Source organism: Lates calcarifer, linkage group LG7_1 (genome assembly GCF_001640805.2).
Source record: "Lates calcarifer isolate ASB-BC8 linkage group LG7_1, TLL_Latcal_v3, whole genome shotgun sequence".
Classification (NCBI taxonomy): domain Eukaryota; kingdom Metazoa; phylum Chordata; class Actinopteri; family Centropomidae; genus Lates; species Lates calcarifer.
The window spans coordinates 7,618,997-7,634,789 of record NC_066839.1 but is presented as its reverse complement, the minus strand read 5'-3'; the positions used below and the strand labels follow the sequence as shown (position 1 = coordinate 7,634,789).

At 42.9% G+C, this 15,793-nt stretch overlaps 1 protein-coding gene across 8 annotated transcripts in view; it reads right to left on the bottom strand.

Annotated features, from left to right (window-relative positions):
* The window catches only part of gphnb (gephyrin b), an 86,346-nt gene that overhangs the window by 8,503 nt on the left and 62,050 nt on the right, over nt 1-15,793 (bottom strand). For 3 of the 8 annotated variants that reach the window (XM_018661724.2, XM_018661726.2, XM_018661725.2), the window contains exons 9-14: nt 15,083-15,124; nt 12,617-12,691; nt 8,135-8,191; nt 5,107-5,149; nt 3,096-3,233; nt 429-521 (exon numbers count right to left, since the gene is read on the bottom strand). In XM_018661724.2, coding sequence (XP_018517240.1) covers nt 429-521; nt 3,096-3,233; nt 5,107-5,149; nt 8,135-8,191; nt 12,617-12,691; nt 15,083-15,124 — 448 coding nt within the window. The remainder of the gene's footprint in view (nt 1-428; nt 522-3,095; nt 3,234-5,106; nt 5,150-8,134; nt 8,192-12,616; nt 12,692-15,082; nt 15,125-15,793) is intronic. The other 5 variants (XM_018661734.2, XM_018661735.2, XM_018661728.2 and 2 more) reach the window with 4 other exon arrangements.

The window sequence follows — 15,793 nt, the reverse complement described above, 5'->3', positions numbered from 1 at the left end:
ACTCCAACAATGTGTAGAGTGACAGTCACGTGTCTATGCACCATTAAAACTTAGCTTGTCTTAGCTATTGAAGTCTTCAGTAATGTGGGAAGGAGCTGCTGTCCAATCAAAGACAATCAACTATGCAAACAGGAAGTGTAACAGATTAAAGGGACAAATCAATACATTATTGTAAATGTAGGTATGATGTTGTTTAGCTTCCCATATGGAGGGGAGATATGTGTTTGAGTTAGTAGTATTCATGCAACCTAAATAATGTTATCTGATAATTTTGTTTGATGTTATTAGCATAACATTTCATAACTTGAGGTAGATTGTGTTGCTTTGAATTGATCTGACACAGACAGGAAGTATGACCTCGAGAGACGCAGAAGAAGAAGGAGAGAGGAACATATTTTACATCACCTGCCATAATCTACGGTACTTACCTCTCACAGCATAACCATCCTTGACAGAAGCAGGGAAGGGTGGCAGGTTGTCTTTGGCATAAACGTCCTGAGCCAGGACTCGACCCATCCCATCTGTGGGAGAAGAGGGAGAAATGTAGGTATGAGGAAAGGAGGAGAAGCTGGGTGAAGGGTGGCGGAGGGAGAGAGCGACAGCTGGATAGAGAAAGAGAGACAGCAGCAGAGAGAGTGAGGGAGACCATGCATCTGAGTCGGATTAAGATTCAGAGAGACATATGTGCCGGAAGGTGTGTATATGTGCACGTGTGTGTGTGTTTTAAAGAGAGACAGAGTGTGACACCATGCATCAGGATCTCCCTGCATGACTCACCACCTGACCAGTACACATGGACACATACACACTCTCCTTTTCTATTTCAGCTTTACTGATTTATATACAGCAAGTGGAGGCTCGCAAGCGTCCCATGTTTCAAATTTCTTAACCACGTCCACCATCCAGACAACTTCAAAAACACTCAGGACACACTCATGGAGACTGCACAGAAACAAAAGCTCAGAGAAAGTGAGGGAAGGAAAGAAAGACAGAAAAAGACAGGGGGAGAGTGGGTGGAAGAGAAAAATCCTGGCACTTAAATACCTTAAGCTGCTGTGCAGCTATATATAGCATTTCTCTGAGCCTTTATACTATGATTATGTGGGTGTTAATATGAAGATCTAAGCTTTGATATCAATGACTTGAAGGGGAAAAAAATACATGTATGTTCACACACAGACACCCACGTGCAGGCATACACACATCAGCTTACTAGATGACAGTCATAACGAGCCACGGTAAATAATGCATCTCAGTCGTAGAGGGAGACGCACACGCTCTTGTCCGATCCTTACATCTTTTTTAGAATAAAATATCTCATTTCATCTGACATATTCTAGTGTATTTTACTCCTTCCAAGCTGCCACTTAAACAGCTTGTTAAACCCATGTGCTGAGGCTGGGTTGTGCATAAAAATAGAACAGAGGTGATGTCTTGGTGCAGAAGCTGAGGTGTGTGTTTGAACAGATGCTTTGCAGAACATCACTCACAGTATGTCCAGGTTTTAAAAAGATTACATAATGGACACTAAAGCATGGGGCATGGTGACATCACCCAACCAAATAGTCAAATCTGAACATTTGGAAGACAGTAGAGGTGTGATATAATCTAAAATAAAATCTATAAAAATAAAATATACATGCAGCGAGCCTACAATGTTAATCTGAATGGGGTACAGATTTGAAATATTTAGCATTGCATAGTCAGGAACTTATTATTCTTTTAATATTTGACCTTAAAAACTTTATTTAAAATGCAACAGTAAGGAAAGAGTAATACTCTATGTATATGACACCATTACAGTGAAAAGAGAGATACAATAAATCCTTAAAATAAATTTCCCACTCATGTAATATATAGCCACATACACACTACACACAAAGTACACACACACACACACACACACACACACACACACACACACACACACGTGCAGACCCCTCTTAATCCAGCAGGGGAGCTGCTCCAGCTCGTTGTCTGTCTAAATATTTCATCTCTTAAATCCCCTCTTCCTCTCGTCCTTACCCCCTGTCCTCCTTCTAGCTATGTTCCTGCAAATCCTGCCACTGACTCCCCCCTTTTCCAAGAACACAAAACATCACTTTATTCTTGGGAAAAAGAAAAGAGTATTGCCTTCTCCCATCATTGATCGAGAAGTCATGTGCGCCACAGGCCATTATGGCTCCCCCTCCACCCCCAGTCCTTGCTACCTCATCTTAAGAGATGAATTCAAGAGTGTGTGTTTTCCCCTCTGGCCCAGAGGCTGGCTCTGTGTCACGTTTCGCTGGTGCTGAGGCCACTCTGCCCGGAGGATGACAAGGCCCCCTGGGTGCTAAACTAATGTCTGTGTATGTCTGTTTAGACCTACAAATGCATACAACAAACTACTAACATGCATTAAAACATTTTACTAATACTGTGGAAGCATTTAATTGGAGTCACCAATGAATTTAAGTCCAATATTTACTCTACTTTTAGCTCAGTTTTACTCTCCTCCATCTCCCGAGAGAAATATGTGACTCTTTAAATGCCTTACTATGTTCTCCAGCTTGTTACTAACTTTGTTTTTCTGCAGTTTGGTACTGGTGTGGTTTGTTACAGAAGACATCTGCCTGTTGTGCCTGAAAGTGCATAGCGCATAGTCAGGACATAATTCTGTTGGCTCGTCATTCTGACTACAGAACTCATTCAAGCTGTTTATGTCTTATAGCCAAGATGACGTGTGTATTTGTGTACATTCGATTATCTGAGTGACTGACACTGTGGCCCTGCAGACAGACGCTGCTGATTCAGTAAGGTGTCTAGTCGCGGACAGAGAGTGTTTAAACGCTGTCATGTGAATTTAGGCAAGCGCATGTCGCTGCATCGATCTGAAAGGTGTGACACCTCAACATCCCGCCGAGCTCAGACGCTGGTGTCAGCAGATGTTAACGGGAAGGTAAATTGGAGATGTCAAAGGGCAAGATTAACAAATTTGGGACATTTATGTGGGTGTGAAGAGGAGTTTCTCAGCAGGGAATCTTTCTTTACAGCTCTTTTGTTTACTCAGACAGGATGGCAGTTTAAAAACAAGCCAAACATCTGTCCTTCCTCACCTCTGTAGTTGATGATCTCAGTGCCCAGGACGGCGGTCATCTCTAGCACAGTGATGAAGGCCTTGTCCATGGAGGTAAGGGGGAAGGGGGACATGCGGTGCCTCCGGGCCACCTTGGTGATGTCCACTGCACTGTGACCTAAGAAGACATGTGACATTACACACACCGTCATGAAGAGGTTGTCATAAAATCCAACCACATCCCAAAATAGTGACAGTGCATATACTTGGGCAGACAAGTGCTGTATCTAATAATATCACTCCTCTGAGTCATTCATTCATTGTTTTCTACATAATAAACAGTTCATAAAACCCTACTGACACTGCATTTTTAAGGACAAGGCTGAGATTGCTATTTGAGAGTTTATATATTCATTTTCCATGTAAATGAATAACATAAAATAATTTTTATATACATCAAACAAAATATTTTTTTTGACAAAGAAAATCCCCAAAACCTTTTACTGTTACAGAAAAACTGGGATATATACCAAGATATCCACAATAAGTTCATATTAGCTGAGTACTAAATTGAATTGTTGGACATTAAGGATTCATCATGATTTTTTTCCCTGGATGATGTTTTTATGTTATTTTCATCAAAGGAATTGCAGTGTATATTTTTTTAAGCAAAACATGACTGCTCTGGGCACATTTTTTTTTTTTTAATTCTATGGTAATGTTTAAAGAGTGCATGCATTTTACACATAGAATTCAGACACTGAAATAGAATGACGTAAACAGGGTGCACTAGTTTGAGAGCAGAGAGCGATTTCAGATGCAGCTCTAGATGCAAAATTTAAACCTGGCCCTCTCGGAATCAGGAAATATTGAGCCCAAACTGAACCTGAGTTTGATGAAGAGAGGACACGCTGTATTCAACACATGACATTTCTCAACCAGTGCTTTTTTTCCCCCACAGGAGTTTGGGCAGGCCACTTGCATTTTAATTCTTAATTTAGACTGTTTGAAAGTTGAGAGAAGGACTGCAAAAGTGGGAGGGAGAGGAGAGAGAAATCTGCTGGGACTCAATCCCGAGACAGTGGTTGGAAGGCATGCATGTGGCTCCAAAGGCAGGGAACTAAACCACTCAACTATCTCTGGAGACAAAAAACAGCATTTTAAGAATTTCCTTTTAGCCCAAGAGCCACAAAAAAGAAAAAAAAAAACAACTTTAAAAAATCTACTAAGATGTTCAAACTGATTTGAGCACACTGGGTTTGTTGCTGTAGCAGTAAAGGGCAAACTTCCAAATCAAGCACATGATATGCAAAACATATAATTACATAAATAAAAATATGTAATCTAATGTGTTTCCACATTAATATCACCAAGACAAGTGGATTAACATGATTTTTTTTGCTGCATGTATATATATATATATATATATATATATATATATATATATATGTGTGTGTGTGTGTGTGTGTGTGTGTGTGTGTGTGCAATAATACAATTTAAATGCCATGTGGAGGGATTGGCAAGAAACAGTCCTGTTTGTTTGCAGAAGCTGTGGAGCCCAGCTGGATGATAGAGGTGCTCGATAGCAGCCATGTTGGTCTAATAATACCTCTCTAATAATTCCAAAGGTAAAAAGGAACAAAGCAAGGTGTAACTAATGTGTAATCTGCTCTCTCTCTCCCTCTCTCTTTATCTCTCTCTGCCTCGCTCTCCCTCTGCCTCTCTGCCTCACAGCGAAGAATAGGCGCTGTGCTTTGATTTCCCTTGACCCAATTTCTCTCCTTTAAACATACACTTACGCTTCCACAGCATATTCTGATGCTTAACATGAGGCTTAACAACCTCTGGCAAAACATTGCATACACATGCAGACGTGCAAACATAACACAGCAGCCACACACAGCCAAACACACAAACCATGCTCGCACTTGTCACATCACATGCTCATTTAAAATCTATTTTTGTGTGTGTTTGAGCGTACACTTGGTGACATACAGATATGACACACAGAAAAAGAGAGCGCTCTTGGATTGGAAAGCTTTAGTACTCACTTGATCTTAGGATATTTTCTTTGCTGCTGCATCGTGACTGCACCTAGAGATGGAGGGAGCGATTGGGAGCGAAAGACAAAGGGCAAAGAGAAAGGGAGAGAGAGAGCAGAGGTAGTGGTAATTTGAGATAAACTGGGCTGCTCTTTTGACGTGCTTGAGATGAGAAGCTGTTTATATACAACAGTCAGAAGCATTGGCAAGAGCCGTGTCACACTACACTGTGCACTTTGTCCTGCTGTTGGGAGATGGCTGCATCTCCTGCATTACCATTATCATCACTTACTGTACACTACATCATCATATCACAGGTGATATTCACACTGACATGTCACAACTACTGTTAAGATTAAAGCACTTAAATATACGGACAAAGGCAACAACATACAGAGTGACAATATTGTATCACAAGGTCATAATAGACGTATTAACTGTGCTACGGTGTAACATCAAATGTAGTGGAAAATGTAGTGTCGAGTATAGATAGTGGCTGTTCAGATGTGGTGCAGAACGGTGGGATTTCTGTGGAAATCGCTGATGCTGCATGGTAGCTGCACTAGCGCTCACTAACTACTTGTAATCTATGGCAAGGAGGGGAGGAGAGCAGAGTGGGTTAAAACTGGGCTGAGTTTCCCAAAACCATCTTAAGACCACAGCTCAGTGATGTCCACAGTGAGTGAATGGAGACTGAAAATGTTTGCAACTAACAAACCTTTGCCAATTGAATTGAAACACCTCTGTATAAGTATGAAAACAAGTGAAAAGCACAATGGATACAATTAGTAGTAGTCATGTATTGTTGTTTCTCAAAATAACGACAATGTTTCCTATAAACCCTGTTTTGTAGGGTGGGAGTAGTTTTAGCCATAGGCGAACATCTGCCATAGCTGCTGTGTCCCAGTTCCATACTGCTTACTAACCATATACAGTATGAATCATCATTGTATATAATATTTTTGCAGTTAGTGCACAAGAAAATCAGGGCACCCTACAGCGGTCCTGGTTTGAGTTTGGCCGGTTTGTTGAATTTGTTGCATGTTCATCCCTTTCCCTACCTTTTGTCGTCTCTCTGCTGTCAATGGTTGACAAAAGTAGATTTGAATAGGCAGATTTCCCATAAAATCTATTAAGTTTGTACACTGTTTAAAGAGTAACTTAAAGAGCTGTTCACCTTCAGTGGTTTATCCTCTCATCTTGCAGCTGGTGATGCACAGGTGTGCTTCAGGATACTTACACTTCTGACCACACCCAACAACATGCATCAGTGATGCTGGGTGTGTGGGAACAGATTTGAAAACTTTAACCAGAGGTGTTAAGTTACTCTTTAAATGCAGATGATAAGTAGAAAATGAAAGTGAGAGGCTATGCAGTTGGTGGCAGCAGCCAAGTAGAAGTGACACACAGACATATCAGTGGTCTCTCACTGCTGCTATCATGGAATTTACAGAAAACTAACATAGCACTGATCATGGCATCAGATGCTCCAGAACAGTTGTAACAATGTATGTAAAGGAGATGCTGTGTTACAGTATGAACATGCTTTTGGGAAGCTCAGCCTTGGGGAGAGACTAAATAAGTAAAAGAGAATCACAGACTGCAGTTTAGTTTGGCATAGAAATGGAGTATCATTATCCTTTATACACCTACACAAATATAGGCCCAGTTGGATAAACTGGGTGCAGTGAAAGTACAGTATATAAATTTAGCCAAAATGAACTTTGATGCCAGAATTTTACAGAGTGTGTAAAAATTCAGGGCAGTTACTTCAATATATTTGTTTCTTAGCTTTAAAAAGCTACAGTAAGTACAGCTCTTGGCCAATTGGCAGTTGGGCACGATTCTCACATTTTTGGGATGTGTTTAGCTCTCTGTTTGTCTTCTTGCCCACTTGCTGGCCTGACTTTCTATCCGCCTTTATATTCACATAACTTCTCACAAAACTAATTTCCTGTGTCTTTCAATCATTATTTGTCTGCCCTAACATGTCTTTCTCTCTCTGTGAGCTCTGACAGTCCTCCCTTCCTTTGTTGCAACTGCTGCATCTCAATGACCTCTGTGACCTGGAGGTATCACATAAGTTGGGTGTGGGCAGTGTGTGGTGTATGGAGAACCAAAACACCCATGGTGAAGGTGAAGGTCTCTTTACCCACCCGCCCACCCACCCCTTCCTCTCTCCTCCCCTCCCCTCGCCGCCGTCATACCTAAGCTAATACTGCGACACCACTGGGCACCAAACAGCCAAGGTGAGAGGGTGGGAGATGGGAGGTGGGGCGGGCAGGGTGGGTGGGTGGTATGGCGGGAAAGGAGGGATGGAGAGACAGAGAGATAGAAAAAAAACACAGGTAAGTAGACAGATAGAGAGACAGTGGGTGGAAGGATGAGGATCTGCATGACGTGGTCCCACAGCCCGGAAAGAAAAGAAAGAAAAGAAAAACAGGAAGCACGGACTAGACAGACTTCACTAAACTACAGAGCCGAGACATAGCAGAAAGGAGGGAAAACAGGAAGAAAGGAACAAAAAACGATAAAGACCACTAGAGCGGCCTGATGGCATCTACTTAACAGACATCCAGCACACCAGACATAGCTACTGAAAGCAGAGCATGTTAACCAGAGAGACAGAAACAAGAGATAGACAGACAGATGGAGGAAGAGAAAGAGAGAGACGGACAGAGAAAGTGAACAGTGAGGGACAGGAAAGTGTGCGTGGGAGACGGAGAGAGGAAGAATCCTGAAAGACCGGACAGAGAGACAGTAAGACAGAGAGTGACGAGGGTGAACGACAGACAGGTCGAGAACGAGGAAGAGACCAGTGGCAACGGACAGATAGAGAGACATACAAGAGAGAGAGAGAGTGAGCGACAGATAGAGAGAAAGCTAGGCAAGCGGGGAAGGGAGGGGGGAGAGGGGGAAAGGGAGGGGAAGGTGGGACACAGAGCGGGGCGTTTGTTTTGCGCGCTCCTCGGAGGAGGGTGAGGGAAGGGCAGAGGAGGGGGACGGGGACAGGGAGGGGAGGGGGCGGGATAGTTACTCGAGAGCTGAAGGTCCTCCTGCGATCATCTTTAAGCCCCTCCAACCTACACTGGAGCTAGTGGAGATAAAGCATCGAATCACAGGCATCAGTGCATCTGTCCCGGCAATCACAACACTACAGACAGACAGACAAGACAGACAGGACAGACGGACGGACGGACGATAGGACAAACACACAGGCAGACAGGCATCCACTACGACAAGCAACCCTAGCAGGAGGAGGGAGAAGAGCAGCAAGGAGGAGAGGTGAGATAGGTAGAAAAAGAGTAAAAAGAGAGATGAACAGAAAGAGTTGAGGGCTTTCAGGTGGCCTCACCCAGTGGCAGCCATACTGGAGGTCCTAAGCTCGTGGACCACTGTGATGATGAACAGCCAATCACAATTTGATTTATACAGTTTCAACATAAAATAATTCAGTTACAAATGTTAAGTTTTGTGGTAGCTGTGACTGGGATGTGATTCTTTTGTACCTCACTTTACCTGCTACATTACTAACTTTTATAGAGTATGTTTCTAACTATGCAAAATTGTTGATCTAATTTCTTTGTCTTCCACCTCGAGGTCTGGTTTTATTTTTATTGTTTTGTGCGTGTGAGTATTTATGTATGTCCTCCGTTGTGTTTTTAATGGCAATCATGTTTTTATGGGGGTTGCTCATAGAACTTTTCCATTCACATCTCCATTTAACTGAGCAGAGCTCGATTAATTATTGAAGACACTCCCCCACCTTATGTTACAGCCATGGATGTATTATAAAAACTGGATACCAGACTCTAAGCTGGTGTCCATTTGTTCCAATCAAGGCTGCTCAACATTTAAAGGAACACAATGTAACTTTTTCTGAGCAACAGAGTCCGAGCGGTTAAAAGGCTTTAATGCACAGAAAACAATCAATCATTTGACTGGATGCATCATCTGTGTAACAAACACGCCAAACCCCAATTAAAATTCTCGATATTTTCAGAGTTTCCTCTTTGAATATCAAAGATGAACGCTGGTTTTGAAGTCTTTTTGACTGATCTACAGTTCGGCATTACTCTTGAATTTGCTGGGCCTGATTTCAGCAGTTTACGCCACTGCAGGAGATCGTACCCACCCACCAAAGTTAAATATAAAGTTGTTTGAGGTGGGGAGTGGGAATGACAAAAGCACTATTCTCAAAATTACAAGTCAGTGTACCATCAAAATGATTTTGAAGCTGTTATTTTAAAATAGTTACATAATTTTGCTTTACATCACAAAGACCTGCATCTTCTTATCACCGCAATGTGATGTTGTTACAGTGCTCTCTCTTTTTCTACCTCAGTTGTTCTTTACACAGCCTGTTTTCTAGTGGACGTCCATGATGGTGCCAGCTGTGGTTGCTAGGAGATTTGTGCCACAACTGCAGAGCCTCCATATACAGAGAGAGCGAGAGGTATGATTAAAAAAAAAAAAAAAAAGACAGAAAAAAGACAAAGGTGGGGATTAAGGGAGCTAAATACAGCTACAGCAAGACACAGATCAAACTTGCAGACATTGAAAAGCACATATGAAAACTAACGATCGACAGCTAGGACATTTTCGTACAAGGTGTACCTTACTAAAAAAGAACTACAGAGGACATCTAAAAAAATGTTTTTTAAATGACACAATTAACGCAGAAAAATTACATCAGAATCTCACTACCTAGCTGATCTCTTTAAACACACACAGACAAACCACGAGAATCACAAAGTTTTCTACTTCCTGATCCAGTCTCACATACTCCTTTATAGTATTGTATCATTAAACTGTCCTGCAGCTGGGGTTAATGCAGTAAATAGACAGTCACCGTAAACTAAGACACAGCTAAAAACCTTGATGCAGTGTGGAGTGATGACACTACGACTGACACGGGTGGAAAACAAGACCTCAGTATGGCAAAAAATAGCTCAGTAGAAAAGATCATACCATCAGAGAGCCATGGGGGGAGACAGTTTGCAAATGGAAATGGAGAGAGACGGTGGAAAAGCTACAAGGGAGGGTGCGTGTAAGGGAGTGAGGAGAGTATGTGGAGAATGGGTGCAGGAGCAGAGTGGGGTGTTTTTAGATGTATAGAGGGAGGGGGAATGCAAAAAAGCAGACTGTCAAACACTCTCTCACTCATTTCTAATCTACCCTCTGCTGCAATCCCCCGTTACTGGTGAGAGACCAACCGAGTGAAGGAAGAGAATGGGCTCATATGAGAGATGCAAATGTTATCACGCACACAAATCATACACACAAACACAAGGAGAGCAGGTTTAACAGTTTGTAAACTCCCTTAGTTAGCATAAATAAATGAAATAAAATAGAAACAAAGTGACTGAAAGGCATTCTTGATGTATCTGCGTGAGTGTGTGTATCCGAGGATTAGGGTCCGACAACCTTTCACTGGTCTTAATGGCATGTTGCAATATGCTGTGAATGCAGACACACACACACACACACACACACACACACACACACACACACACACACACACACACACACACACACACACACACACACGCACGCACACACAAAAATCCAGATACACCAGCCTCCATGCCAGAAACACTAATCACTCTACACGCCAAACCCCATCGTCGCCGCGGAAACAGCGTGACGACGGGTTGTCATGGAGATCTGCCAGGAGGATCAATGGGCTGGGGAGCGGGTGGTGGCAGCAGCCGTTTGTACGGACACAGAATAGTGAGCATGGCCAGGTCAGTGAGGCACGTGGCCCTGGGGGCTGCGAGCCACCACCCCCCAGCCTTGCCCTGGGGGAAATCGATGGGGCCAATAACCGGCCAGCTGAAGAGATGCTTCAGGAAATGATGGGATGCAACCGCTGCGGTGCTGAGCTCAGCACAAAACAAAGGAGCTGTCAGACAAATTATGCAAAAAGAGGGAGATTTATCCGTCCGCCGCGAGGAGGAGAGGGCTGTGACAGGGCAGGGAGGCTCGTTTCAACCGGCTTCAACTGCCTCGCCCTGCGGGATGGAGCAAGAAACAGTGAGGGATGGAGCAGAGGACAAAATGCTGGAGTGATAGCGACAGAGTGGTAGAGGGTAGGACAAAATGCTACTGTGGCAATCCACAGCCAAATCCCCCTCCCTGGGGAGTGAAGGCAGGAGCCCGAGGGGGGGAAACGACAACGGGGAGAGAAAGAGTGACACAGCAGCGAGGTAGTGTGTGTGTTTCCGCAAAGGCCTCTGCTCTTCACTGACTGAGTGAGGTGCACTCATGGTTTCTCTTGGGCTTCCCAATTGTTGCCCAGTGTCCTATCTGTTAAGCCAACACCACATACACACAAATCCATACCAGGTACATACAAACAGGTACGTTCACATCCTCTGCAGAAAAAAACAATACAACATCACCAGCCACTGATACACAAATCACATCAAATGACCAGGTGGGTGATGAATGAGAGAATGAGTGCTGGCGGAGATCTTCAAGAGAGAGGCAATGGGGAGGAATGTTGCTGACCACTAAACATGGTGATACACAGGGCAACTTCTAGAGCAACCCCAAGGGGCAACAGTGTCCAGATTCTTCTGACTTGTATCTAACTTTGTTTTTTCGCCCACTGTGTTGCCACATGTGCCACCACACTGCTCTTAAACCTAGCTCTGAATCACTTGCGCAACAGACATCTCCCCCTTTAGAAATCTGCTATATGGGAACGTGTAAAATGTGATTTTGTGGTTTATAGAACAAGACTAAGACCCCATTTATGCCTGGTATTAACATATGATCTGTATCTGATTACGTTATCTGGATAATAATATCAGATCACCAGCCTTTGCATCTAGAGCTGGCATTAATAAATGTTCTTGTTATCTCAATTTTGCCCATATTGTGATCAGATCTCAATATGCAAATTAGGTTGGAGGAGATGGCAGACTTAAACACAGTGACTGAGAGTGATGCTGCCCCACCTATTTTTCTTTCACTGTGGGTTGCCGGTAGTTTGTTGCCAAATTTGCTTGAGATAGGAGGAAGAGAGTTATGTGACCTTGAAATGTTGGGTTTTTTGTCGAACAGTGTGGTCAAACTGTACAGGTTGCATCTACACCTGGCTGAGATCTGAGCACAATGTGAGCTAGACCACCTCTCAATGTGGTCTAGCTGATTTGACAGCATTACAAAACATGGGTTTCCAGATACAGACTGCATGTTAATAGCAGGTCTAAACTGAGTCCATGAACCTGCTAAGGCTACACTACGATCTGTCGCACTGTGACATCTTCACTCCTCTGGATTTTTTCTGTATCTCCAAAGCTACCATATGCTGTTTATGTGGTAAATGTCAGCAAAAGCAGTACACTAAAGTAAGACCATGCAATAGCAGGGTGCTCTCTCCCTCAGCTGCCTCTCTGCCTGCTGGTGTGTGTGTGTTGGTGTTTGTCACTAGTGTGGTGAGGTGCTATGTGGGATGCCAGTGGCCTGCATGCTGGTAGATAATAGGTTGGTAGAAGGTTAACGGGTTTACCTGGTCCAAGGTAGAGTACCTTGACTTGAGCGTGATGACCTCATCCAGGTGAGCCCTGAATTCTCTCCGTGAGGCCTGGGGGAAGCCACAGGATAGTCACTCACCTTCATGCCACACACACACACACACACGCACGCACGCACGCTCACACAGGTGCAGGCAACAACCATGCACACCCACCCTGATCAACACAACATATCAGTTAGTGGTAAAACACATTTGCACACACACTCTCACACACACAATTCCCTCAATTTTCACACAAATGCACTAAAGAAACATCAAACGCACACACACACCAAACATATCCCAGAACTAAGCCAGTACTAACTTGACACACACTCTGCAATCAGATCAAAGGAAATTTGAAAATAAAAAGATGTGGCAAACAAGTCACTAGAAAACACTAACCACCACCAACACAACAGAACCAAAGATGGATGAAGAACAGAACCAGTTTGTGGACTTGACAACAGTTCCAGTAGAGCCCTGATACTGTGGACACATCTCTCAATTAGTGTGTGTGTGTGTGTGTGTGTGTGTGTGTGTGTGTGTTTGTGTGTGCAAGTGGAAGTTGAGAAGTGAACCCAAGTGAGTGCTTGACCCTGGTCCTACCCAAGGCCTCTCTCTGCCTGCATATGACCAGCTGGGATGAAGGCAACATATTACAAGCAATGGTGCTGCAGTAATCCAGTTACAGTGACCTGTTTGGTATTGAACTTTCAATCATTCTGTTAGGAGCACAGTAAATGGATTAAGGAAAAGAAGTGATGCTTGGATTTTTCTTGCTAAATTTTTGTCAATATTATTAACATTTTAATTTCTATAGTTTACAGTTGCATTTCTATCAAAACATAAGTGATGAAACTGGATTGACAGCTCGACCAGAACAATATTATGATTATAAAACACCTAACATTTTTGCCAAGAATCATAGATATTTGGTTGTCAAAAAGTTGCAACCAATATATAAGTTGAGAGGCACATTTTATAGTTGGGGAAAAAAGTAATATACTAGTAATTTTAAACAATGAACTTCACCGGAAGTTACCATTAATAACAACTATAAACAACAAAACAAACACAATGAAAACATGTTAAAGTTGAGATGAGAAAAATGAGACACACACACACCAAAAAAGTAAGACTATAAGCTTTGGAAAAAAAATCCAAACAAACAAACAAAAACAAGTCCAAACAAATAATAAACTATATTTTAACTACACTGAAACTAAGCCTACATTATAGACATAAAATTTATTTCTATATTACATCAAACACACTGTACAGTATAGTTGCTGTTTCTGTAATGAATGTTCTTACTCACAGCTAACAAACATGGCAATATGAATATATTATGTCTGAGAAGGTAAAATTAGTTGGAAATATTGGTAGGTATCAGTCCGACTCTAAAACAAATGACAAAGTAATGAGATTACAGTAATCCAATTACAGGGATTTGTTTATGAGCTAGTTTTGAATTGTAAGACATATTGCTAAGGAAACAGTAATTACATTACAAATACCTCACGGAAAAGAGGTAATTGACTGGTTTCTTTTGCTGTATTTTGTATTTAGAAAAAGGTCGATAAAGATAAATTATGTCTAAACATAAGTGATGGAAATGAGATTAAAGTGAACATTACCTCCCACAACCTTTCAGATGGACATTATGTTTTAAATCTGCTACCAAACTCTTTTCCAGATTTCATTACTGCGCAATTACAGGTAATCAATGGATTTCGATATCACACTGGACAGGTGTCAGCACTATTCTATGCCCTTGCACTGAGGCCATGTCTTTATCACTCACAGATCAGAGTCATTGGGCCCTGACCAGAGTAACAAGCACAGGAGGGCTGTAATGGCTTCCAGCACATATTCTGTTTACAAGCTGCTGTGTGTGTGTGTGTGAGAGAGAGAGGCCCCTTTAAAGGAACTGAGGTGTGTACACAGAGGAAGAGAAAATGCACTTTGTTTGTGCAAGCAATATCACTTTCATTCAAATACATAATTCAAGCATCTTTCAACTTCAGTTCTGAGGTTGAAACGCAGTTGAGGAATATGCCAAGTGATGGAGGTGTGTTTTATTTTGAAGGGGTGTGTGAGTGTGGAAACAAGGCAGGGGTTAGATACAGAATGTGTAACCAGAATGAGGGCAACAGGACGTTTAACTACAAGACAAAATCAGATTAAAAACATAACAAGTCCACATCCGCACAAAAACAGAAGAGGAACAGAAAGGATTTCAAAAACAAAACAAACAAACAAACAAAAAAATAACCACAGAGAGACAGCAGGAGTGTAGCAGGCAGGACAGCACACACAGAGAGAGAGGACACAAGGTTTAGGAGGGAAGCAATCATGCCAGGCAGGAAGTTAAGAGGTGCTGTTGGAGAGGAAGGGAGGAGGAACCGATGCCATGTTGTCGGCCATAACGATACATTAGAACACATGCAGGAGTACCTCAGCAATGCTTAGGGTGGATGAACAGGAGGGGAGCCGCGCCTGGTGCCACGAGAGAGAGAAAGAGAGAGGAGGGGAGAAGAGAAGAGGGTTAACAGAGCCAAAGCTGGGTTGAGCGAGGGGTTTGGGGTGGGGGGGCAGACGCACACAGAGACTGACGGGTGGAGCAGACAGCGCCCTCTGTCTTTCAGGAGGACATCTGCGTGACAGGTCTCTGTGTGACTATCTCAGATGGGCCAAGGCAGCCAAGGGGCATGACAGACAGGACAGGACAGGACAGGACAGGACAGGACAGGACAGGACAGGTCAGGACAGGTCAGGTTAGGACAGCAGGTAGGAGTTGCATGGGGTTTCACTCCCCATCAGAACAATAGGAGAACAGGTTTCACAGGAAATATCACACATTTTGAGCATTGTGTCAAATTTCTCACCATCTTAAATTTAACGTGTGTCATCTTGTTTGCAGCATGCTGAGTGTTTATGTTGGTCAGAATCTGACGGCTAAAGAAAATCCAGGTGTCCTCTGTTTATACCTGCACATTCAAAGCTTTTACTGCTCTGAAAAGACAGTTGTGCCAAATCCATTTTTCCGTATGGTTTGTTTTGGGAAGGTCCCACAAATCGAAATCAACTGTAACTGATAAAACAGCTAAACCCCCACCACACACACAGCTCTCTAGGTAAGCCCTGCAATCAATGCAGGCATCAATC